General features: G+C 39.7%; 1 protein-coding gene and 1 non-coding gene across 2 annotated transcripts; one reads left to right on the top strand and one right to left on the bottom strand.

Annotated features, from left to right (window-relative positions):
- The first annotated feature begins 24,547 nt into the window (after positions 1-24,547).
- On the top strand, positions 24,548-26,521 carry LOC133825170 (uncharacterized). The gene is made up of 4 exons (XM_062258152.1): positions 24,548-24,730; positions 24,806-24,935; positions 25,056-25,671; positions 25,747-26,521. The coding sequence occupies exons 1-4, from the start codon at positions 24,548-24,550 to the stop codon at positions 26,519-26,521; spliced, it is 1,704 nt and encodes a 567-aa protein (XP_062114136.1).
- Positions 24,914-25,020, bottom strand: LOC133828256 (small nucleolar RNA R71). The gene has a single exon (XR_009890885.1). It is a non-coding gene; the product is annotated as a small nucleolar RNA R71 (small nucleolar RNA).
- Positions 26,522-26,933: the final 412 nt, after the last annotated feature.

Raw genomic sequence — 26,933 nt, 5'->3', positions numbered from 1 at the left:
TTTTCATTATTTTCTTCTTCTTCTTTTCATTCTTATTTATTCATCTATTTTTTTTTCATTCATCATTTCTTTTGTTTTTTTTTCATATATTTTTTTTCATTTTTGTACTTATTCTTTTCTCATTCTATTTTTTTTTTCATTTTTTTACACATATATTTTAACATTACATAATTATTTGACTATTTTTTATTTATTATTGTAATTTTTTTTATAGTTTTTTTCCACTATATGTAAAAAAAAAATTCAAATCAAGTTTTTCAACATTTTCTTTTTACTGTAACACTTATCGGAATACCAAAATTTGGAAAGAAAACTAATAAAAGTACGAGAATGTGAATGGGTAACTGGTTACCTTCACGTTCTGGTGTGTGTATATTTATGGTTTGTTTATGGTAACTAGTTACAAATATTACTGAAATCATAGTTACTTTTTCTTCCTTTTTTAATGAAGTGTTCTTCTATTTTTTTTCTTCAAATTTGATGTTTCTTTTCATATTTAATATGAGTAAATCGTCACCTCTCTTATGATAACTGGTTACCCCTCTTATGGCAGAAAATTACTCATCTCAAGATAATTGGTTACCCCTCCTGATACATGTTATTTAACATAGCTGTATGATTTATTTTTACATAGTTGTCAAAGATTAATCGAGTAACTGGTTACCTTACTCAGAATTTAAAAAAAAAACGTATAATCTAAAAAAACAAGAAAAAAATATTTATAATAAATAAAAAATAATTCATATTACAAATTTTTTTTGCAAATGAATCAAAAAAAAATTTAATATAAAAACAATATACAAAAACAAATAAGCTAAAAAAATAATAATCAAATTACAAACATACACTTCCAAATTAATAAAACTTGATTAAGAGTAAAACTATGACATAAACCAACTTTTATACAAAAATATGGAAAAATACACCCATAAATATGAAAATTCATAAAATAACTTTTTTTTAAAAAAAACTACATTTTTGCACCCTCTATGTAATTTCCTCCCTAATAAATCCTGTTAACCCAAATGAATACATGGTGAACATTAATACATTACAGATTTTGCAACACATCCAAAATAAAAAATGAGAAAGTATGGATATGGAAGAACAACCCAGATCTAAAATACATCTAATACCCAAATGTCAAACACATACAGCGAAATTGAGAAAATTTTCAAATACACCTGTGCTCATCCAATTAAAACCCTGTCATAAGAAGTTCTTCATTCATCATCTTCACCATCTTCATCTTCGTCGTCACTTGGTGTTGTCGGAGGACTTAAATCTCAGATCTAGAGTCAACTGGTTTGGTCGTTGGGTGGAAGGAGAAACGACATAGAGGCTAGGTAAAATGGCGCGGAGGCTGGGTGAAAGGAGAAACGACACAGAGGCTGGGTGTTTGGGGTTTGGGAGATGACTTAGATGGCCCAGTTATGGAACAAAATGCTTAGGGCTTGGTCTGCGCTAGGTGGACAAAGATGATGACTCTGTGAGCTCGGTCAGTGCGAGATGGACAGTGACAGTGATGCTTGGGGCCGGCGGTCAATGTACCTGATAATGGAGGATGGAAGAAGATGTAGGTTGAGAAGAAGAAGAATAATGAAAGATTCGAATTTTTTTATTTAGTTTTAGTTTTTTAATTAAGTAATGTATTATTTATTTATTTTATTTAACAAAATTAATTTATTTTATTTGAAAATATATTTTTAATTATTTAATAAATTCATTAATTAATGAATCTCAGGGTATTTTAGTCTTTTTTGACCAAAATCTGGTCCATGGTATCATTTTGTTCCATTTTGTAAAACACGAGGTCTGAAATGTCATTTAACAAAATATAGAGGCCGATCGAATATTCGAGCAAAACACATGGACCAAACTGGTATTTTCTCTAAAATCAAATATATATTTTTATGAAAATTCTATAGTAGGGGTGCCAGTTTAGTCTCTCTCGGTAGGGACATTTCTGTTTTTGGTATGTATAGAAATTATAACCCAATTTTTTATATGATGATGTATATTGTAGTTATAGCAGGCACCCCACTAGTTTTCAGAAAATTCTAAATACTTTACAATGTCGAAAACTAGAGTTCAAAATGGTTAGTTGCACTTGTATAAAAAAAGTTCGTGTGTAATTAATTATTCGAACCGTGTTTTAGGCATTGTAAATTATTCAGAATTTCCTGAAAACTAGTGGGATGCCTGCTATAACTACAATGTACAACGTCATATAAAAACAACTGGGTTATAATTTTTCTACATGCCGGAAACATAAAGATCCCTACCGGCCTGTAGGAGCTAAACTGGCACCCTTACTATAGAATTTCCTTATATTTTTAATATATATATACATATTTATATATATATATATACATATTTATATTGGTAGTTGATTTTGTCCCGTTTTGTATTTTTATGGGTCCATCCTATGTGTAGGCCCCACGTGTACGAATGAGTATTTTAATCATTTTGCACTGGTTGTAATAGGTGAGAGTAACTAGTTATATTTTTTTAGTTTTTATTTTATGATCAGAAAGTATACTTTCTGTCAGTATGGGGTACAAGTCTAGTTGAGTACGTGGGCCCCATATGACAGAGTGAGGTTATTAATGTTGGGAATTGTGCCTTGAAAGCATATGTAGAAGACATTGTTTTAAGAAATAAATAAATAAATTGAATTCGTTATGCATATATTTTATGGACTATATTATTATGTGATAATATTAAGTAAATATCAGAAAAATTCATAAGTTCATATATGTGATCTCAACCACGTATTGGTACAAGAGGATTGTGTTTGAGATAAATGAACTTGAATAGTTCGCAGTAAAATAAAGTTATGGAATCTTTAGATTAATTACTGCAAGTACGGTCCACTAATATTATGAATACATGTGATCTAGATCCGGATCACTAGTGCAGTAGGACACTTTAGTGGAGGTACTTTATATATTAGAGAATATATAGAATTGGACCAAATATGTTTATTAATACTTAGTTAAATACCGTTTCGAAGTATTAATTAAATATATCAACTGATGATCATATACAAATAGATCTTAATCCTGAAGTTACTATGAACTCCTGTTCATGTTATATGAGTTCTTTGATTCACTCGTTAGGGTCTGTCAGAATAATCAGGCTAGAAACTATTGTTTGTGGAACTCATTAATGTAAATGGTTGGGGACATATTATACATATACCTTCTCATAAGAGATTGAATAATGGTTCTCTTAAGGGTTGACTTTTGAGACTGAAAATGTTATTGAGCTCAAATTGATAATTTAGTTATGAATTAACCTTCACTAGTAAAGTTAATGGTACTTAAGGAAACAAGATATAATTAAAAGGGTAAAATGGTAATTTTATTCCCGATTAATTATGAACCATTATTAGAGGTTTAATTTGTATGTAATGATTATTTCAATGGACGCTTTATTTTATAAAGTACTCAGTAAATGAAATGTCTATAATTACAAGAGTGCAGTCTCATATTTATAGTGGAGTAATCATGACATTAATAAATTAAGATTATTTAATTAAAGAGTTTAATTAATAATCTCAAATTTATTGGAGCTTGGAATTATAGGTCCATAGGTCCCCACTACGGCTCTATCAACACTATTCAAGGCAAGAGTTGATATAAATAGAAAAATGGTTGAAATACATATTTAAGAAGAAATTTGTTCTTCCAGGCCAAATATGCAATTATGTGATAATAGTGATTAATTAATTAATTATAAATTAGTTGTGATTAACAAAATTAATTAATATTTAATTATTATATAATTTTCAAAATTATATTAAATAAATAAATTTATTTTTGAAATTATATTAAATAATTAATTAATTATAATTTTCGAAATTATAATAAATTAAATATTTAATTTAAATTAGTTTTAATTAATTGGTAGAATTTGTTGACCCACGATTTAGCCAACTGACACGGAGTCAAAATATGAATGATATAGACGAATATGTATAGATAATAACGTAATGACAAAAGTAAAGAAAACACAGTAATTTATAGTGGTTTGGCCCCAGAATCTGGTAATGACCTACGTCCACTTAGAATGATATTGATATGGGATCAAAAGTGTGATCAGAGAACTTGGGTTCAATGAGTTTCAACACTCCTCATCAACAATACAAGTTTCCACAGATAATTTCTATAATCTCTATGATTTCCGGGCTCCAAAGTCCCTTCCCATGAGCCATCTCTTGCTTTTTATAGGCTCATGGAGGGTTGCCCAATATTGTTACAGATATTATCCCCTGAATCATGGGATATTCAGAAGATTGCATGAAATAAATTCGGGATACATAAGATCTTTCAATAAATGTTGTTTTTCCAGCGGAACCACCGACCAGTCTGGTCGTGGTAAAGACAGGTCTGTCCTGCTTCTGGTGTGTCTCCTGGTCGATACTCTAGCAGACGCTCCAGGTGTCAGCCACGTGTCAAGAGATTATTCGCCACGTCACAAATGCTAATTCATTGGATAACATTTGCCCCCCAAAGTTTATTTACCACGAACAGTAAATAAACTTTGAACGAACGACCCTTCGGTAACCCCTCCTGACGTGTCAGAGCCCTTCGTGCGTTCTTGAAAAAAGCAAACCACTCCTGTCTAATCAAGGCTTTTCAGTTTCCCAGAAACAATTATGACGGCCATTACGCTTCCCCATACTTTGAAAATGGAAAAATAATGATCACGCCTTTTGAACACCAAAGACAAACTTATATAAGGTTACTTGAGGCACTTCTTTCCTTTTTACGCACGTCATCTCTTTGTGGAAAAACCCTAAAAACCAGAGCTTTACTCTCTCCGGCGAACCTTCCTTTGCGCTGTAGGATCAGACGGTGGGCTTCATTGACTCCCGAAACTCTCACTTCCATCTTCACGACCACTTTCCTTGGTAAGTTACTCTGGAGCTCCATGCTTCTAACCTTTCGTGGTGCATGCTTTTAAACGGTGTACTATTTGAATCTCTTGGTTTCTGATTTTTTGAACGCCTGCAGATAAGATGTTTTTTTGTAGGCAAAGTAGGCTTTTGAGTAGGTTTAAAACCCATGATTAGTGCTTTTTAGGATGTAGGATCGAAGTAGCATTTCGATTTTTTAAACCAGTTGGAAATAATTTCTTCCCGTTGTGAGGGGAGTCGAAAAAGCTTTTCAGGAAAACTTTTCACATTCACCCTTTTGGTCAGTTTTTTAAACTGTTTGCGCAGAGAGACTTAGTTAGAATGCTGTTATATAAAGGCTTAGCTTTTATACTCGACCAGCGTTACTTTAAGAATCTCCTAGATTCCTCTGACCTCGCCTCCCCATTCTTCTGTTTGCAGATTTTGATGCCAGATTTGTGGGGAGGTGAGAGACCCATTGACGACGATCTCCTCGCCCAACTGCTCGAAGGAGAAGAACAACCAGCCGATCGCATCCATCAGATACCTTTCTCACGAGCCTCTTCTAGACCGCACCCTTCTCCTTCAATGGCCCGTTCAAAATCCTCTGGCAAGAAAAGGCCCGAATTTGAAAGTAACCCTTCTTCTGCCCAGCCTGATTCGCAGGCGGGGGCTCCCTCGACCAGTGGTCGAGAGAATCTTGTACCTGACCCCAATATCCAAACTAGGGCTCGTCCTCGTCATCGCAATCCGCCTGATGTCGAGTGGTACACTCCTCCAGCCAGTTCGATGACCCTTCGGATGGTCGCGAACTGCTTCAGAAAATACCCCCTAACGGGGGTAACCATTACACGTCCTACTGCGGAGCAGAGGGCTAACCGTCCAGGAGGAGCAAACAGCGCCTGGTCTCGGTATCACATTGAAGCGGGGGCTTATCTCCCTCTTCATCCTTTCTTTGTGGGGGTAGCCAATTATTTCGGCGTCGCTCCCTTTCAAATAACCCCTAACGGATATAGGATGTTGGCTGCACTCTACATCCTGTACAAACTTAACAAATGGCCAGAACCTTCACCTCATGAGGTTAACTACCTCTTTGACCTCAAGTCCAATCCCCAACACAACGGGACGGGCTTTTTTCACTTCTGCCATCAGGAAACTGGCCGGACGTTTTTGAGTGGCACCACCCACATATCAAACGTGGGACATTACAACAAGGAGTACTTCTTTACTCCGGATATATCCAGTGACAACTTGGCTTTCGCGAGAGGAGGTACAAATTTGTCTTTGCCCTGGTCGATTCATATAGTATTTCCTATCGTCATTTCTCAAACTCGATCTGCTTTTCAGGCCCCTGGTTGCGCCCGACCCCAACACCAGACATGGTGTCGAGGTCTGATGCTCTGGCCAAGATGTCCGCCGCAACCAAATGTGTCAAGACCTTGACACTAGAAAAGAATTTGAGGTCATCTGGCCTTCTGGCTCCTCGCCATGACAATAGAGGGTCCGAAACGGACGAACCCACTGCCGGGGGGGGGGGGGGGGGGTTCCCGAGCAGCAACTTCCTGTGCCCTCTCCAAGGAGGAGGCCAACAGGAGTTACGATCAGGGAACCCACGGGCAGCCCTTCTGCAGAAAGGCCTTCTGCTCCCCAAGGCAAGGGGAAAGAAAAGGCCCCAGAACCAGTTGTTGACTTGGAAGAGTCTTCTGATGACAATGGTAACGTTATTTCGCTTTTAAATGGTCTGCCAATTCCCTGTCACATGTTTGACGGGGATGGCAACTTTACATATGCTCCAAATCTAGGGCCAAACTTCTTCATGCCAGAAAATGAGTATATGATTAATAGAGTCAATAGTATAGCGACCAGTAGTTGTAGCTCGGGTATTCACTTTATTATCTTCTTTCTGTTGTATTACTTACTTTCACCTTTTTCTTCCCTTACTAACCTCTTATGTTTATTTTCATGCAGATATGTCGACTCCCAATATCTTTGACATGTACCAGGCCGAAGAGGAAGAGGAAGTCCCTCAACTTCAACGGAGGTCAAAGAAACGAACTGGTGAAACCAGTCGAGGCCCTTCAGCCAAGAAGAGCCGACCAGAAGACCTTCCTCAGGGCTCACCAACCGTGCAAAGTCCTGCGCCAACTGGGCGAACTCCTACCCCTCCTCCAGCTCCTTCTGAACAGCAAAACACCCCTGCTCGGTCCAACCCTCCACCTGCGCCTGCTAGGGAGCATCTTTCTCGCGAAGAGGCTCATGAGGCCAGGCTTGTGAGCCATACCATTCGATCCGCTAAGGATCGAATTGAACGCATTGGCAGAGGTGAGCGTGTTGGGGCCGCCATGATCCAAGCTGTAGAGCTACCAGTCGACCAGATCCTGAACAGGACTCTGAACGAGATCTCCAGCGTAAGTGTTTCTTTGCTCCTCGAGTCTTTGTTTTTTCAATTCTCGTGATAAGTCTTAACTTCTTTTTCTTTCGTTTACAGGCCTTACTTTCTGCCATTACTGCTCGTACCCGAGCCCAGGCCTACTTTGAGCAGATTGAGGCTAAAGTTCTCGAGAAACATCAGGTGAAGGCGGATGAGGAGCTTTCGGCTGCTGAGGCTAAACATGCTAAGGAGTTGGAGACGGTGGTCCGAGAGAGGGATGCAGCGGTGACCAAACTGTCCGCGGCTGAAGCTGCAAAAGATGCAGCGGTTAAGCTGAGGGAAGAGTACCGGTCGTACAACAAAACTCATCTCCGCGAAATCAAGCATCTGGAGGGGGTAGTCAAGTCTAAGGACGAGACTATTGCCACTCTCGAGGGCAAGGTGCAGCAGTCGGAGCTTGACAACTCCAAGAATCTGGAAAAGTACAAGAAGACGACACTCCGATGTTTCTATAACTTCTGAAAACACAATCAGGGTGCTGACTTTAGCTACCTTTCGGAGGAAGTCAGAGTTGCGGAGTTGGCTCGGTGCGCTGCTCAACTGGCTGAAGAGGAGGCAAGAGCCGCGATTCCTGCAACCCCAAGCGTCGTTGGTTTGGACGAAGAAACCATTGAGGAAGAGACTGACCAGGTTGTTGCCCAGGATCCTCCTGCCCCCCATGCCTCTTAATTTATTTAACTGTCTTTCTTTCTTTTTGAACATGCGACCCACGGGTCGCAATGTAAAAACAATAGTTTCTTTTTAAGCTTTGCTGCATGGGCAGTAAATCTTTTTGTTTGAACAATTACATTGAAGCAGCAATGCTTGCGGTGTAAAGGCTTAACTCTTGGTGTTATAATATTTTTACTTATTATAACGTTTGTCCGTATGACCGAACTTAGCATAGTACTTTGTCATGATTTATCAAAACATATATTTTGAAAAAATACTCTAAGTACTTGAAGCATGCTTTCACTCATTTTGTTCATGTGTTTACATACCTTGAGAGTATGCTTTGCTATCGATGTGCCTTATATGCCCCCCAAGTGATCGAGGAGCTTTAGGTCCTTGGTCACTTGCCTTGACCATGGCCTGTTCGAACATTCCTGTTCGTGCAGAAAAATGATACTTGTAATACAGCAAAACAACACACGTAGTGAACAAATATTTGTAAATGTAAATTCACAAAGGTTGGCAAGAACGACTGGCTGAGCACAGTCCCTTATAATTTCGTATTAAAAATGGACTAATCATGTCTTTACGAATGATTCTGAAACAGAATCTTACATATACGAGCAGTTAGCCATACAAGCCAGTCCTTTGCAAAACTTGTAAAAATTAATAGAAGAATTTGAACAAGCCAGTCCTTTAAGAAGGGCTGTTTATTGGTAATACTTGTGCAGGTGTTCTCCATTCCAGTAACGTGGAACGAGATCTCCGTTTAAGCGTGCAAGTTTGTAGGTGCCTGGGTGAAGGACTTCTTCAATCTGGTAAGGTCCTTCCCAGTTAGGTCCGAGCACGCCAGCAGTGGGGTCGCGGGTATTCAAGAAAACTCGTCGTAACACTAAGTCTCCGACGTTGAATCTTCTTTCTTTAACTTTGGAGTTAAAGTACCGGGCGACTTTTTGTTGATAAGCAGCAACTCGGAGTTGAGATTTTTCTCGTATCTCATCAATTGAGTCTAAGGACTCCAGCATTAGTTGGCTGTTTTGCTCTTGATCGTACGTTAAACGCCGATGTGAGGGGGGATTTATCTCGACGGGTAACATGGCCTCGTACCCATAAGCTAAGGAAAATGGGGTACGTCCTGTGGCTGTTCGATGAGATGTTCTATACGACCAGAGGACTTCAGGTAGTTGTTCTGGCCATGCTCCTTTCGCTTCTTCAAGTCTTTTCTTCAGGGTGTCCTTGAGGGTTTTGTTTACAGCTTCGACTTGCCCATTCGCTTGGGGGTGTGCGACTGAAGAAAAGCTCTTAATTACCCCATGCCTTTCGCAGAAATCGGTGAACAGGTCGCTGTCAAATTGGGTTCCGTTGTCTGATACTATTTTTCTGGGCAAACCATACCGGCACACAATGTTCTTGATGACAAAGTCGAGAACTTTCTTGGTTGTGATGGTTGTGAGTGGTTCAGCTTCGACCCATTTTGTGAAGTAATCAACTGCCACAACTGCGTACTTTACTCCTCCTTTTCCTGTTGGCAGGGATCCAATTAAGTCTATTCCCCATATTGCGAAAGGCCACGGGCTCTGCATCTGCTTTAGCTCGTTTGGAGCTGCTCGTGGGATTTTGGAGAACCTCTGACATTTGTCACACCTTCGTACGTACTCCATTGAATCCTCGTTCATCGTTGGCCAAAAATAGCCCTGTCGGAGAATCTTTTTCGCCAAACTCTGCCCCCCAGCGTGATCTCCGCAGAAGCCTTCATGTACTTCTTTCATGAGTTCCTTAGCTTTTTCTGATGTGATACACCTGAGCAGTGGCATTGAGTATCCTCTTCGGTACATAACACCGTCGAGCAGTATGTACCTAGCAGCTTGTCTTTGTAGAGTTCTGGCCTTGTTTCTATCTGCTGGCAATGTCCCATTTGTCAGATACTCCAGGTAAGGCGCCATCCATGTATCTTCTACCCGAATTTCCATGCTGGCTTCGGCCGCATCAATGCTTGGTTCACTTAATCTCTCTACTGGGACTATGTTCAGGGTGTCAGCATCTTTAGCACTTGCAAGTTTGGCCAAGGCGTCTGCATTCGAATTTTGGTCTCGCGGAATTTGCTGGAGGGTGTGTTTTGTAAATTGTGCTAGCAAATCTTTTGTTTTGTTAAGGTAGGCCATCATTTTTAACCCTCGCGCTTGATATTCTCCCAGGACCTGATTTACGACTAGCTGAGAGTCGCTGAAAATATCGAGCACTTTTATGTTCATATCCCTGGCCATTCTCAGTCCAGCGAGGAGTGCTTCGTATTCTGCTTCATTATTTGATGCTGCGAAGTCAAACCTGATTGCGCAGTGAAATCGATGCCCATCGGGCGTTATCAATATCACTCCCGCTCCAGCGTGAGATTCATTAGATGATCCATCTGTGAATAGTTTCCACGAAGGAGTCTTGTCTTGAGGCATGGGCGCTTCAGGCTGTTTGCACAGCTCGTTACTGGGGAGTTCGGTGAACTCCGCAATGAAATCGGCTAAGGCTTGCCCTTTTATTGCTGCTCGCGGTGAATAAGTTACGTCGAACTGTCCCAATTCGACCGCCCATTTTAACAGTCGTCCAGCCGCCTCGGGTTTTTGGAGGACTTGCCGAAGGGGCTGGTCGGTCAGAACCGTGATAGGATGGGCTTGGAAGTATGGTCGCAACTTTCGGGAGGCTAGAATTAGGCAATATGCTAATCTTTCGATCGGTGGATATTTTAATTCTGCACCGATAAGCCTTTTGCTGACGTAGTAAACAGCTTTCTGCACGCCTTCTTCCTCCCGTATCAGTACTGCACTAGCAGCAACTTCGGTAATCGCCAGATAAATATACAAAGTCTCTCCTTCGATTGGTTTTGATAGGATGGGAGGTTGTGACATATGAGCCTTTATTGTCTGGAATGCTTGCTCGCAGTCTTCTGTCCATTCAAACTTCTTATTTCCCCTAAGTAGATTGAAGAATGGAACGCACTTGTCAGTTGATTTTGAGATGAACCTACTAAGGGCAGCTATCCTTCCGGTCAGGCTTTGGACATCCTTGATCTTTTCTGGCGACTTCATATCGATCAGGGCTTTTATCTTGTCGGGGTTGGCCTCGATTCCCCTTGAATTCACTATAAACCCTAAAAACTTTCCTGACCCGACTCCAAAGGAACATTTGAGGGGATTCAACCTCATATGGTACTTGTTTAACACGTCAAAGCACCTTCGCAAATCCCTCACATGTCCTTCAGCCTTCTTGGACTTTACCAGCATGTCATCCACATATACCTCCATGCTTACTCCGATCAGTTCCTTGAACATGTGGTTGACTAGTCGTTGGTAAGTTGCACCTGCGTTTTTTAGTCCAAAAGGCATCACCTTGTAGCAATATAAGCCCGTATCGGTCCGAAAGCTGGTATGATCCTCATCAGGGGGGTGCATGCTGATCTGATTGTAGCCTGAATATGCATCCATGAACGAAAGGATCTCATGCCCAGCAGTTGCATCGACTAGCTGGTCGATCCTCGGGAGTGGGAAGCAGTCTTTTGGGCAGGCTTTATTGAGGTCTGTAAAATCCACACAAGTCCGCCATTTGCCGTTAGGCTTGGGGACCAGCACCGGATTGGAGACCCATGATGGATAAAACGCCACCCTGATGAACCCATTCTCTTTAAGTCTTTCGACTTCTTCTTTCAAGGCTCTTGATCTGTCTTTATCGAGCAGCCTTCTTTTCTGTTGCACCGGTGGAAAGATTTTGTTTATGTTTAGGACATGGCTGATCACTGCAGGATCTATTCCAACCATGTCTTTATGTGACCAGGCGAAAACTTCCTGGTTCTCTTGCAAGAATTCCACCAGCTCCTGCTTTGCGGTAGGTTCTAAATTCTTCCCAACCCTTACGATTCGGGTCGGGTCTTTTTCATCGAGCTGGACCTCCTCCAGGTCCTCGACGGGCCCAACATTTTCTTCAAAATCCCCAAAGCGAGGATCCAAATCTGTATCCTCACTTTGGGCAACACCCTATTTGGTGACTTTTCCACCTAATTGGGTTTGTCTGTCTTCCGTCATCTGCAATCGTTCTGGAGTAGCGCTCCTCGATGCTCCACTTTTTGCCTTTGTGATCGAGGCGTTATAGCACTCCCTGGCTTCCCTTTGGTTTCCCAAAACGCATCCTACCCCTGCGTCCGTTGGGAATTTCATGGCTAGATGCCACATGGAGATAATGGCCCTCAGTTCAACCAGTATGGGTCTTCCAATAATGGCGTTATACGTTGAAGGACAATCGACCACTACAAAAGTGGCGAGTAATGTCCTTGAGGCAGGCGCTGTACCCGTTGTCACTGGGAGTTTTATCATTCCGGCTGGAGCGAGTCCTTCTCCAGAGAAGCCGTATATGGTTTGATTGCAGGGCTCCAAGTCCTTCACGGACAGCTTCATGCGTTCCAGCGTTGACTTATACAGGATGTTTACTGAACTTCCTGTATCGACCAGTATTCTTTTTACCATCATATTGGCCATTTGGATATCCACGACCAGCGGATCGGAATGTGGGAACCGGACGTGTTGGGCATCGCCCTCAGAGAAGGTTATCCCGCACTCCTCTGAGCGGGCCTTTTTCGGCGCTCGGTCCTCCACAGTCATCATCTCGATGTCTTGGTCGTGGCGTAGAGTTCGAGCATATCGTTCTCTAGCCTTTCCGCTATTCCCTGCAAGGTGCGGGCCTCCACAGATGGTTAAAAGTGTTCCGGCTACCGGGGCAGGCTGTAACGGTGGCGAGCGTTGGCGTGTGGACGTCTGCTCGTTGCCACCTGGAGCTTCTCGTTGGGAAGTTCCCAAGGCCCGTACGTACCTTCTCAAGTGTCCTTGTCTAATGAGGAACTCGATTTCATCTTTTAGCTGGTTGCATTCATTAGTGTCATGTCCATAGTCGTTATGGTAACGACAGAATTTGGTATTGTCTCTTTTTGAAATGTCTTTTCGAATGGGCCCAGGTTTCTTGTAGGGCACACTAGAGCTTGTGGCCTGGTAAACCTCTCCTCGAGACTCAACGAGGGCAGTGTAGTTAGTGAACCTAGGTTCATAACGATTACCCTTGGCTCGTTTATTGTCGGAGGTGGAAGGCTCATTGTGTGGCCGTTTCCCACCATTCTTGCCATTACCGTTGCCGTTTCCGTTGCCCTTGCCGTTGCCATTTGGTTTGGTGCCATTGGCGGCTTTGGCGGGTTCGGTAGCCTTCTTAACCTTATTTGAGGGTTTTCCATCATCGACAATGGCTTCTTCGAGCTTGATATACCGATCAGCTCGGTCTAAGAACTCCTGGGTGGTCTTAACCCCATCCTTACGAAGACTTTTCCATAGGGGCGAACGGCGCCTTACTCCCGCGGTTATAGCCATCATTTTTCCTTCGTCCCCGACTGTCTTTGCTCCGGCTGCCGCTCGCATAAAGCGCTGGATGTAATCCTTCAGTGATTCTCCATCCTGCTGGCGGATCTCGACCAATTGGTTTGCTTCGGTCGGGTGGACACGGCCTGCGTAGAACTGTCCGTAGAACTCCCTTACGAACATTTCCCAGGAAACTATGCTTGCAGGTGGGAACTTAAAGAACCATTCCTGAGCGGCTTCAGAAAGTGTTGCAGGAAAGATCCTGCACCGAGCATCTTCGGACACCTTCTGAATGTCCATCTGGATTTCAAACTTATTCACATGCGAGACTGGATCCCCGTATCCATCAAAGTTCGGGAGCGTAGGCATCTTGAACTTGCTGGGAGTCTCTGCGTTGGCTATTCTTTGGATAAATGGAGTGCCTTTTCTTCTATCGTGGTCGATGTAAGAGGTCCTTCCCCCGACCAGCTGTTGCACAGCCTGATTTAGTGCGTCTATCTGGGCTTGCAACGCAGTAGGAATAGCTACGGTCTCTGCTGCTGGGGGGATATTCTCACCATGCTTCTCTCAACGATCATTGAGTATGTCTCTTAGGTCTTCCTCTCTTCTCCGTTGCTCGCTACCTCCGAGCCGGTTGAAGACATTATTTTTCCTGGGTTGCCCCCCAGCATCTTGTCTATTTGGTTGATCATCTTGAGGTATTTGGCTCCTGCTCTTGCCTCTATTTCCGTTCCTCCCATCAGCATTGTCCTTGCCTGAGTCAGCCTCGTTGTAGCCGTGGCCATCTTTGAACTTTGACTGGCTGTGGTAAGACTGGTTGTTCCCTCTATTCCCGTCTCTGGCAGAAACACCCCGAGCGTTAGAGGGTGGCCTACGCTGGTCGCGATGTCCCCGTGCATTATCATGCCGTTGGGATCCACGGACCGCAGAGCCTAACTCCGAGTCTCTCCTGTTACCAGGAGGGTAGTGACCCCTGTTCGCTTGGTGTGGCCCATCATTCTCGCGGCGTCTAGGACTACGAGGCTGTCGCTCGGCCCTATTTTGCCTTTGCTGCGGGGGATTACCTCGAGCAGCGTGGGATGGTGGATCTGCCTCGGGGTCCAGTGGGACGTCGTCATGGGGCATCTGGGGCTGTTCAGGCCTTTGCGGACTTGCAGGATGGACTGGTGGGCTAGGATTGGGACCTCCTTGGGGTGGCCCAGTTTCAGGTTGATTAGGCTGCGAGGCAGGCGCGGCCTGATTTCTGGCCAACAGCAAGGCCGCTTCAAGGGCTGCCATGGCCTCAGTCTGGCGGCAATCCACCTCCGCTTGTCTCTCGCTTAACTCCGCCCGCTGACGATCAAGTTCCTGCTGCTGCCTCGCCATAGCTTCTGCGGCAGTCTCTTGATTGGCTCTCAGACTAGCCAACTCTTCCTGCAACGTGCCCAAGGTGCTCCTCAAAGTCGCATCGTCCATTTCCTCCTCTTCAAAATCTAGCTGTGGCTCATCTTCCGCCATGCTTGCAGGGGGAGGAGGAGGTGGCGGATTCGACGGTGCAGCGGTAGTGGTCTGAGCAGCTTTCTTCCCTGCTTTCGCCATTAGTTTTATCAACAACGATGAGTCGTCCTCTCAATGAAAGCACCAGAATGTTGACCCACGATTTAGCCAACTGACACGGAGTCAAAATATGAATGATATAGACGAATATGTATAGATAATAACGTAATGACAAAAGTAAAGAAAACACAGTAATTTATAGTGGTTCGGCCCCAGAATCTGGTAATGACCTACGTCCACTTAGAATGATATTGATATGGGATCAAAAGTGTGATCAGAGAACTTGGGTTCAATGAGTTTCAACACTCCTCATCAACAATACAAGTTTTCACAGATAATTTCTATAATCTCTATGATTTCCGGGCTCCAAAGTCCCTTCCCATGAGCCATCTCTTGCTTTTTATAGGCTCATGGAGGGTTGCCCAATATTGTTACAGATATTATCCCCTGAATCATGGGATATTCAGAAGATTGCATGAAATAAATTCGGGATACATAAGATCTTTCAATAAATGTTGTTTTGCCAGCGGAACCACCGACCAGTCTGGTCGTGGTAAAGACAGGTCTGTCCTGCTTCTGGTGTGTCTCCTGGTCGATACTCTAGCAGACGCTCCAGGTGTCAGCCACGTGTCAAGAGATTATTCGCCACGTCACAAATGCTAATTCATTGGATAACAGAATTAATTAAATATCTTTATTTGAGTGGGAGATAATAATCTGATAAGTTCAAATTAGATTTGAATTTAAAAGATTGACATTTATTCAAATAATTAATCATATTTGATAATTAGTTAAAAAAGATAATTAATTCTAATTTGAATTAATTATCAGGTTGTTGGATTTTATCTGATAAGGTAGTTTGAATAAATAATTAAATAATTATGAGAAAATTAAATATCCCTAAAATATAGGGTGGTACACGACACACAGTCTATGGACTGTGTGTGGCGTGTACTGCACAGTTTTTCATGGATAAATTTTTCAATTTTATTTATTTAATTAATGGACAATTCAAAAGTTAGCTTTTGGATATTTTCATTAATAAGATGATTAATTAATTAAAAGATAAATTGTAAATTGGTTATAGATTTATTTTTTAAAATTTCAATATTTTCTTTTTAAGTTGGACTTATCAGAAAATAAACAGAATACTCAAAACAAACGGTTATTTGCTCAAAAGAAAAGAACGATACTTTTCTATCCCTCCCTAAAAAAGATACAGAACCAATCTCAGACCTAGTCTCTTTGCCCACACACTTTTTGAGGTGTAGAGAACGTTGTGGAAGATCTTGGTGTGAGTACCTGGAAGTAGCTTGGATATGAAGTTTATTCAAATTACGAAAAGATAGCAATGACACTTGATAGGCATCAAGAGGTATGTTTTCTATTCTTTTCTTGCTTATGATTAATGTATGTATATTAATGGATCTACATATTTAAAGGTAACTTAAATTTGTTACAAAATTTTTGTTGTACACTGGGCTAGCCCACCACCATTCCGTTGCGTATTAGGAAACTCATTCCTAACAATTGGTACCAAAGCGGTCATTAATCTCTGCATACATTAATTACTATGTGGGCATAATATGCATTCTGATGTTATCGTAATATGTGTGAATAGATGGATGTATGAATGATTAAAGTTTATTCTTAAGGGTCGTTAATTATATGGTGTTTTGAGTTTATGAATTGTTCTTAAATTTCTAGACGAAAAATGTAAGTCATTTTGAGGCATAGGAATTTTTTGTAATTTAAGTTTTTGCATTAAATTATTTGAAAAAATTCTGCAGGGCCCAAGCCCCGGGTTCCGTGCCTTGAAACCCTAGCCTTCGCCTAGCTGTGCGCCCCGCACCTACCGAGCACCGCGCGCCTGCTGAGCGCACCGCGCGCCCCTGCGTCACCTGAGTCGCACACACCCATGCCCCCTGCACCTGCTGCCTCGCGCCCTTGTGCCAGCCACCAGCCAGTTGTTGCTGCAACTCCAGCAGCTGCCGTGCCCCGCCGAGCCACCACATGCATCCGCCCTTGGGGTTTCTAAACCCTAGAGCTTGCATCTAAGTTATCCATTTAAATTATGGGCCTAATTACTTTTAGCCTATAATTAAAAATTATTTTATTTTGAATTAATTAATTGAGACCAAATTCGAAACTGGGCCTAATAACTTATTGGGCATTAAAGCCCAAGTTAATTATTCTTAAAATTTGTTTAAGATAATTAAAAGTTATTTTAATTCAAAATTAAATGGATAAATGGCTTAATGGATCAAGAGTACTTGTGAAGGCCCAAAGTTGAAGATAGAGGTCTCTTTAGGTTTTATTTAGTCTCATACATTTTTGTGTATATTTTGCAAGTGTTGTAATTTTTCTAGAAATACCCAAGACACCCAGCCCACATTTATCTATTTAGTATTTATTTATTTAAATGTTTGAATGTGATTAAATTGTTTAATACTTTATCATGAATTTTTGACATGCCATACATATTACCCACACAGTATTTAAAATTATGCATGCATCTCATATGAGTAGAAACGTGCCTTAGGATTGTCCTATATGATTTTATGCTTTATGTGATGGACCATATAATAATAAATCTAGTTTTAACTAGTTCAAGAGCGAAAATATATTTTAAAAAGTTGTTTAATTTCTAGTATTTAATAAAATTATTTTATTAAATAATAAATGATATTCCTAGTAATTATAGCAAATTAAAATTGAATTAATTAGGGCATAGTTCTATATTTTTAATTTTGCTTAATTAGATTAGTAATTATTAGAATATCATTTGGTAAAAATAGATCACTTTATTTTTACAAACCAATTAAAAAGAATAGGACGTTTTGAGAAAACACATATTTGAAAATAGTGAGTGGGAGAGGGAGTTATGACAATAAGTCTCATAGTCTCCATTATTAGTTGGCACCGAGGTAGAATGGAGAGGGCCTCGCAACACCATTGCTTGTGTCCCCCTAAGGAAGACTTCTGACTGTGTTATTCTCAAGGCAAACTTCTTTTTCAAGAAAAGGATTTAATGATGTATTTCAAGTTTGACTGACCCTAAGGCACACTCTTGAGTTAAGTCATTGATCTAAAATAATGTGTTACACTCACAAGGTACATTAGGCTTTCGAGCGGACTAGTGTATTCTTGACCAAACAAGCGGTTGTTTATAAGTCAAAAGAGAAATGTTGATTTAAGTTTTCACTTATAAATTTTAGAACTTGTCTCAAAATTAATTTGGAATTAGTCTAACCTACCCTAAGGCTGGTCCATTAATGTTCAAATTAATTAATCGTAGAATTATTAATTATTTTTTATGTGTTCTTTAATTGTTGCATTCATGCATCACGTTTACTATTTTGAAAATTACTGATATTTATTATATGCATAAATTCATTTTTGTTTATTTATTTATTTTCAGCAATCATGTCTAGCTAAAATCCTATATCTTCTTTACTTGCAAATGAAAAGTTGACTGGTGAAAACTACATGAAATGGAAATCAAACTTGAAGATTGTATTAATATGTGAGAACCACAAATTTGTCTTGACCGAGGAATGTCCTGAAATCCCTCCCGCTACTGCTACCAAAACTGTAAGGGAAAAGTTTGATAATTGGATCTTATCAAACAACAAAGCGAAGTGTTATATTCTTGCGAGTATGAGCGATGTGCTCAGGAAGAAGTTTGAGAACACTGAGAATGCTTATGATATTTGGGATTCCCTTCAAGATATGTTTGTGCAGCAGTCAGATCAGTGCAGGCATGAGGCCACCAGATCCTACATGATCAAGAAAATGAAGAAATGAGTTTTTGTCAGAGAACATGTATTAGAAATGATCAATATAAGGCACGATGCCATTATCCATGGGGCAATCATTGTTGAAAGGACTCAAGTAAGCATTATAATTGAATCACTTTCTCCAGCTTTTAAAGGTTTCACAACCAACTATGTCATGAACAAATGATCATATAACATGACACAACTGTTGAATGAATTGCAAACTTATGAATCTCTTAACAAAGGTTCTAAGAAAGAAGGAGAAGCAAATGTTGCTGATTCTAACCCATCCTCTTCAAAGGCTAAAACCAAAAAGAGGAAAAATGGAAATGGAAAGGACGAGGAGAAAGAAAAAGACAAGAATTCAAAGAAGCCTAAAAGGTCATCTAAAGGCAAAGAGAACAAGAACACCAAAAGCTCCAAAAAAAAGACCCCTAAAGGGACTTGTTTTCATTGTGGAGTAGATGGTCACTAGAAGAGAAACTGTCCAAAGTATCTCACTGACCTGAAAGAGAAAAAGAAAAGTAAATTTGATTTACTTGTGTTAGAAACTTGTTTAGTGGAAGACAATTCCTCATCTTGGATAGTAGATTTAGGAGCCACTAACATGTTTGTTTTTCTCTACAGATTCTTAGTTCAACGAGGAAGCTTGCTGATGGAGAGGTGACTATGAGGGTAGGAGGTGGTCAGATTGTCTCTGCAGCAGCAGTTGGAACATCCCGTTTGGAATTTGAGAAGAATAAATTTCTTGCTTTAGAGAGCGTTTATTATATTCCTGGATTTTCTAGAAACTTAATTTTTGTTTCTATGTTGCATGAACAAGGTTTTAAAATTTCTTTTAATAATAATTCAATTGTTATTTCAAGATATGGTTTTAAGATATGTTTTGCAAAATCTATTGATGGGCTTTATAAACTGCAAGCTAAATAGAAATCTACTTATAATTTTGAATTATTTAAGACAACTAATACTAGATCTATTAAACGACAAAAGAGTGATTTCGATAGTGAAACATATCTGTGGCACTTGAGATTGGGCCATATTAGTCTAGATAGAATTAATAGGCTTGCAAATGATGGTCCTTGAAGAGAACTATCTATTGGATCTCTCCCTATTTGTGAATCCTGTCTAGAAGGCAAGATAACCAAAAGACCTTTCTCTGCTAAAGGTTCAAGAGCTACAGAACCACTTCATCTGGTACATACGGATGTTTGCGGTCCACTTAATGTACAAGGAAGAGGAGGTTATTAATACTTTGTCACTTTCGTTGACGATTATTCAAGATATGGTTACCTATACTTAATACAAAGAAAATCAGAAACTTTTGGAAAGTTCAAAGAATTTCAAGCAGAGGTGGAAAAGCAGTTAGGTAAATCACTGAAAGTTCTTTGATCTAATCGAGGAGGAGAGTACTTGGATTTTGAATTCGAGGACCATCTATGTGAGCATGGTATTCAATCCCAACTCACAGCACCTAGAACGCCACATCAAAATGGTGTTTCAAAAAGACGAAACAGAACGTTATTAGATATGGTTAGATCAATGATCAACTTCTCATCATTACCACTGTCATTCAGGGGCTATGCGATTCAATGTGCTCTATACATATTGAATGTTATTTCATCTAAGTCTATCCAGATGACACCCATGGAATTATGGAATGGTTGTAAACCTAGTTTACGCCATTTTCGAATTTGGGGGTATCCCGCACACGTGCTTAAAGGATAGACCGGGAAGTTGGAATCACGCTCTGAAGTGTGCATGTTTGAGGGATATTCCAAAGAGACTAGAGGTGGAATTTTCTATAGTCCAAAAGAAAATAAAACATTGTATCGACAAATGCAACTTTTCTTGAACATGACTATGTCAATAACCACAAACCTCGCAGTAAGGTTTTACTGGAGGAGATGGTCTCGAATAAGTTGCAAAGTCACCAACAACAACCAATGAAAAACGACAAGAGGAAACTGCTAGTTCTAGTTAGAATAGTAGAGAACCTCGTCGTAGTGGGAAGGTTAGTAAGCAACCCATACGCTATGAACATGAAGTTCAAATGCTTGTGTCTGACACAAAAAAAGACGATCCATTGACATTTCAAGATGCAATGAATAATTCTGACAAGGACAAATGGCAAGAAGCCATGAACCAAGAAATGGAATTGATGTGTTCCAATTCTGTCTGGGTTCTTGAAGATCCACCTGAGAATATCAAGCCCATTGGTTGCAAGTGGATATTCAAGAAGAAAAGAGGAGCGGATGAAAGTAGAGACTTTCAAAGCAAGGCTTGTAGCCAAAGGCTATACACAGAAAGAAGGGGTTGACTATGAAGAAACCTTTTCTCCTGTATCCATGCTAAAATCCATTCGTATACTCTTGTCCATTGCTGCGTGCATGGATTATGAGATTTGGCAAATGGATGTCAAAACAACCTTTTTGAATGGCTACCTTGACGAAACTATTTACATGTCTCAACCAGAAGGGTTCGAAGTAAAAGGTTAAGAGCAAAAAGTTTGCAAGCTTCTTAGGTCTATTTATGTACTCAAACAAGCTTCTAGATCTTGGAATCTTAGATTTGATGACACAATTAAAATGTTTGGTTTTAAACAAAACGTTGACGAACCTTGTTTCTATAAACAAATCAAAGATGGTGTAGTAGTATTCCTTGTTCTTTACGTTGATGATATATTGCTGATTGGCAATGACGTAACATCATTATCAAAGGTAAAGAACTGGTTAGCTGAACAATTCCAAATGAAAGATTTGGGAGAGGCCAAGTATGTTCTGGGCATTAAAATTCTTAGAGATGGACAGAACAAAACTTTGGCACTATCTCAAGCAACTTATATTAATAAGGTGCTAGAACACTTTAATATGCAAAACTCCAAAAAGGATGATATGCCAATCCGTTCTGGAGTATTCCTTTCCAAGGACCTATGTCCCAAAACACCTCAGGAAGAGGAAGATATGAGACAGTATCCCCATGCCTCAGCGCTAGGCAGTCTAATGTATGTCATGTTGTGTACAAGACCTGACATTTGTTATGCAGTAGGGATAGTCAACCGTTATCAATCAAATCCTGGATTGAGTCATTGGATTGCAGTGAAGAATATTCTCAAGTATCTTAGAAATACTAGAGGTTATATGTTTGTATATTCAGGTGGAGACCTGAACCCCACTAGTTACACTAATTCTGATTTTCAATTAGACAGAGATAGTCGAAAATCGACTTTTGGATCAGTGTTTTCTCTTGGAGGAGGAGCAGTAGTCTAGTGAAGTATTAAACAAACCAACATTGCAGACTCCACCATGGAAGCTGAGTATATAGCAGCTTGTGAAGCAGCTACGGAGGCTGTGTGGCTCAAAAAGTTTTATTCTGATCTGGAAGTAGTGCCAGATGTGGATAAGCCACTAGTCCTATACTGTGATAAGAGTGGGGCAGTAGCTAACTCAAATGAACCATAGAGTCACAAGAGGGGAAATCACATCGAGAGGAAGTATCACATGGTAAGAGAGATCATCGAGGAGATGTTGCATTTATGAAGATAGCTTCAGAGCATAATCTTCCAGATCCTTTAACAAAGACTTTATCCATGAAATCTTTTAAGGAGCATGTTAGAAACATGGGAATGAGAGAGATGCCTCATTTGCTTTAGGGTAAGTGGGAGATTGTTGGGAATTGTGCCTTGAAAGCATATGTAGTAGACATTGTTTTAAGAAATAAATAAATAAATTGAATTTGTTATGCATATATTTTATGGACTATATTATTCTGTGATAATATTAAGTAAATATCAGAAAAATTCCTAAGTTCATAAAAGTGATCTCAACCACGTATTGGTACGGGAGGATTGTGTTTGAGATAAATGAACTTGAATAGTTCGCAGTAAAATAAAGTTATGGAATCTTTACATTAATTACTGCAAGTATGGTCCACTAGTATTATGAATACATGTGATCTAGATCCGGATCACTAGTGTAGCAGGACACTTTAGTGGAGGTACTTTATATATTAGAGAATATTGATAATGTCATTTTTATATTAATATTTGATAAGTTTTTCCATGCTTAGATGGTGTTATGATAGCATTTTTAGTAATTTTAACTTAGTTTCGTGACTCTACAACATATTTTCTACATTGCATTTTATGATGATAAATCTGACATTTTGATGGCAAGTGTATTTTATAAATCATAAGTTGAAAAAAAAAAGACTCGCTGGGATGAGGTTAAAATGAAGTTTTAGGAGTATTCCACACTTTTGGGATTGAAATGTTGAAGTGGCGGCAACGTACAAGCTATCTAAGGTCAAGAATTGAAGAAATTGAAGATAGGCCGCGGCTCATAAAATTCAGGCTGCGACACTTTAATTGGAATTGATGTTGCAGATTTTTCTGTTCCAGACAGGCTGCTGCTCAGTTTTTTTAGGCCGCTGTCTAGTGAGTCAGGCCGTTGCCTGCGTGACCAATCTCGGCACATATTTTGTTTTAGGCTGCGCACGCAAATTTTCTAGGCCACGGCCTGCGACATAGTTTTCAGATTTTTAATTACTTTTTAATTAGAATTTAATTGAGACTATAAAAGATTATTAGGGTTAATTTTAGATTAGGTTTATTATAACGATTTAGGAGAGAAAAAGACTCAGAAAGGGCTGGAGAGAAGACTACAACACTATTGTTCATCAATCTAGTTTCTTTTCTTCCCTTAATCTCTTTAATCTTAATTATAATTATGTTTATGATTATGATTACTATTATGGAGTAGGTTCTTTTTAGGTTAAGGGTTAATTCAAAACCCAAGACATGAATTCTTGATTATTGATAATGAGTATTATTCTTTAATTTCTCTCAATATTAAATTGTTTCTATTTTTCCAATTGAATGCTATGAATTTTGTGATTTCTTGTTAGGTGGCCAACTAATTAAGGTTTTACATTATTCAATTGTCATCTTAGAATTACTACTCACCTGTTAGTTTAGGATTCTAAGTGTATGTGATAAATTGTAATTGATAGTGATGTCAAAAGAATTGATGATTGTGATGAAAAATAGAACTTAGGTTAAATGAATTATATGCTTCATTAATTTATTGCCTAGATTAACTTGTTTCCATAGGACTTAATACTTTTTCTAAGTTAAATAGATTGTATGCTTCATAGATTTATTGCTTATTTAAAAGAGTTGATTATTGAGCGCTTCGCCTTGATTACTTATAATAGGGAGACTGAGATAATTGACTGCTTCAGCGTTATCTGCGGGGTTAATAGTTTAATTGAGAAATTAGAATAATATTTATTATTAGTGATTAGGAATGATTGTTGAGGGTGGAGATTAACCTTTAACTGTTTCTTAATATCGTAATATCAATCTATATTTGCTTTCTAGTTTATGTTATTTAATTTTGAGTTAAAAATCAAAATCCCCCTTTTAAGTTTCAGTGTTAATTATTGAATAATAAAGTGAACGATAGTCCTCGTGGGTTCGACCTGTGCTTGTTATTATACTAAAATAATTGGAAGTATTGAAAGAAAAATCATTGTTAAATTTGTTGTGGTATACGACACGCATCAAATTTTTGGCGTCGTTGCTGGGGACTATTGTTATTCATTTTATTATTCATATTTATTTTTCTAATACTAACTAGTTTCACTTAGGAAATTTTAGGTGTATATGTCTGGTGAAGACGATACCCAAGAAAGGTTATTTAGGCTTAAATAATATCTTGGGTCATCGTCAGCTTCTCGTTCTTCAAGGACTATCACCGATAATCCACTATTTCAACGTCTTGCTCCACAAGTCAATCCGGTTAAAGTGCCATTACCGTCTGACAACGAATCTGATTCTAACGATTCAGTTCGATCCTATAGAACAATGGCCCAGCAAAGGACGTTGAAAGAGTTGGCAGCACCAGATCTTGACCAACTACCGCTTTGCATCCAGTATCCACCTTTGGATGTTAACTTTGAGTTGAAGTTGGGCCTCATCCACTTATTGCCTTCTTTCCGTGGGCTGCCCGGTGAGGACCCGAATAAACATTTGAAGGGGTTTCATATTGTCTGTTCTAGTATGAAACCTGCTGCAGTGACTGAAGAACAAATTAAGCTCTGAGCTTTTCCTTTCTCCCTGAAGGATGCAGCTAAAGAGTCGTTGTACTATCTTCCACCTGGTACTGTTGAAACCTGGAATGGTATGAAGACTATGTTCTTGGAACAATATTTTCCAGCATTTAAAGTTGGAAGCATAAGGAAAGAGATCTGCAGTATAAGGCAATATACAAAGGAGTCTTTGTATGAATATTGGGAGAGATTTAAGCGGTTGTGTGCTAGTTGCCCTCATCATCAGATAAGTGAACAACTCTTTATCCAATACTTTTATGAAGGATTACAATCACTGGATAAGAGTATGATTGATGCAGCAAGTGGGGGTGCACTAGTTGATAAGACTCCTGGTGTAGCCAGGAGCTTGATTTCTAATATGGCTGCTAACTCACAACAGTTTGGCATTCGCCAAGATCCTACTCCACTACCCAAATCAGCTAATGAAGTGAGCACCTCTAATGCTAATCAGCTTGGTCAACAATTGTCTCAATTAACTGCAGTGGTACAACAACTTGCTTTAGGCGAACAGGTGAGGCCATGTGGAATCTGTCAGGTTGTGGGGGTTGCTACTGATACTTTCCCTACTTTCTTTGAGGGAGAGACTGAGGGTGTTAATGCTGTAGGAAATTTCCCTGGTCAATTACGTCAGATGTACTATGAACCATTTTCACAAACTTATAATCTTGGCTGGCGTGGTCATCCAAATCTTCATTATGGGAATCAACAACAAGTTGCTCCACAATTTACACCTGCAAGGCCACCTGGTTTCACTTTTCAACAGTGGTCTCAACAGAATTTTGTACCCAGACCATTGAAAGCACCGCAAGCTGCTCCACCACCAAGTGTAAAACCTTCCACTGAAGATTTAATCAATGCAATTGCTACAAATATGCTTCAGTTTCAGCAAACTACCCAAGTGTCCATCAAAAGTTTGGAGAATTAGGTGGGACAGCTGGCGACATCATATAACAGGTTGGAAGCTCATCTTTCTAATAAATTACCTTCACAACCTGAGAGGAATCCCAAGGAGAATGTAAGTGTGCTAACTCTACAAAGTGGTATACAATATGAGCCACCCACACAACCTTCATTGCTAGCTCCAGTGCAAAAGAAAGTAATAGACAACTCCATCCATGATGAACCATCAATGCAAAAAAAGTCACATAAACCAACTATACCAACCTATGTCCCTCGTTCGCCTTTTCCAAGCAGATTGAAAAAGTTTAAGAAAGAGGAAGCTAACAAGGAATTTTTTGAGACTTTTCGCAAAGTTGAGCTAAACATTCCATTACTTGATGCTATTAAACAAGTGCCATGTTATGCTAAATTTTTAAAGGAGTTGTGCACAAATAAGAAGAAATTGAAGGGTGATGAAAAGATAAGTGTGGAGGAGAACGTCTCTGCTGTTCTCCAAAAGAAGCTGCCACCAAAATGCAAGGATCCTGGAACCTCTACAATTCCTTGTATGATTGGGAATAAAAGGATTGAGCGGTGTATGATAGATATAGGAGCATCGATTAATGTCATGTCATATTCATCATATGCTTCTTCAAATCTTGGGCCACTAAATGAGACAGGAGTTATTGTTCAGCTGGCCGATCGCACTAATGTTTATCCTTTAGGGGTAGTTGAAGATGTGCTGGTAAAAGATGATGGACTTGTCTTTCCAGCAGATTTTTATATACTTGAAATGGGGGATGCATCAATACCCAATCTGACACCAGTTTTATTTGGGAGGCCATTGTAACGACCCAAATTTGCTAATAGGGCTTAGGGCCTTGATTAGCGTGCCTGGAGGGCAATAAATGATTTAACATGTTAATATGTGAATTTATGTGAATATGTGATAGAGATGCGTGTTCAGTTGAATTAAATAGGCATGTGGGCCCCATTTGGATATTAGGGGTATGTCTATGATTTTAGCCCGCTGAGGGCATAAATGTGATAAATATGATATGTGTGTGATATATATCTATATAGCACGATCCGAGACAGTTCTAGAGAGCAGTTAGCCAGAAAGTCACAACGGGGTTGAGAATCCGACTCAGGGAGAGTCAAGGGATATTTTGGGTATTAAATGTATTATGGGGTTATCGGGTTATGGAAATAAATATTTGGAGATATATTTGAGGTTAGAATGTCTAGGAGGGGATATTGGG

Source organism: Humulus lupulus, chromosome 3, assembly GCF_963169125.1.
Source record: "Humulus lupulus chromosome 3, drHumLupu1.1, whole genome shotgun sequence".
NCBI classification, from domain to species: domain Eukaryota; kingdom Viridiplantae; phylum Streptophyta; class Magnoliopsida; order Rosales; family Cannabaceae; genus Humulus; species Humulus lupulus.
Note: the sequence above shows the minus strand (reverse complement) of the source record. Positions and strands in the feature narration are given on the sequence as shown.

Coding starts and splice junctions, on each gene's coding strand:
- LOC133825170 (XM_062258152.1), top strand. CDS start 24,548: ATGGCCCAGCAAAGGACGTTGAAAGAGTTGGCAGCACCAGATCTTGAC. Junction 24,731..24,805: donor ATTTGAAGGGGTTTCATATT/GTCTGTTCTAGT, acceptor TTCTCCCTGAAG/GATGCAGCTAAAGAGTCGTT. Junction 24,936..25,055: donor CATAAGGAAAGAGATCTGCA/GTATAAGGCAAT, acceptor ACTTTTATGAAG/GATTACAATCACTGGATAAG.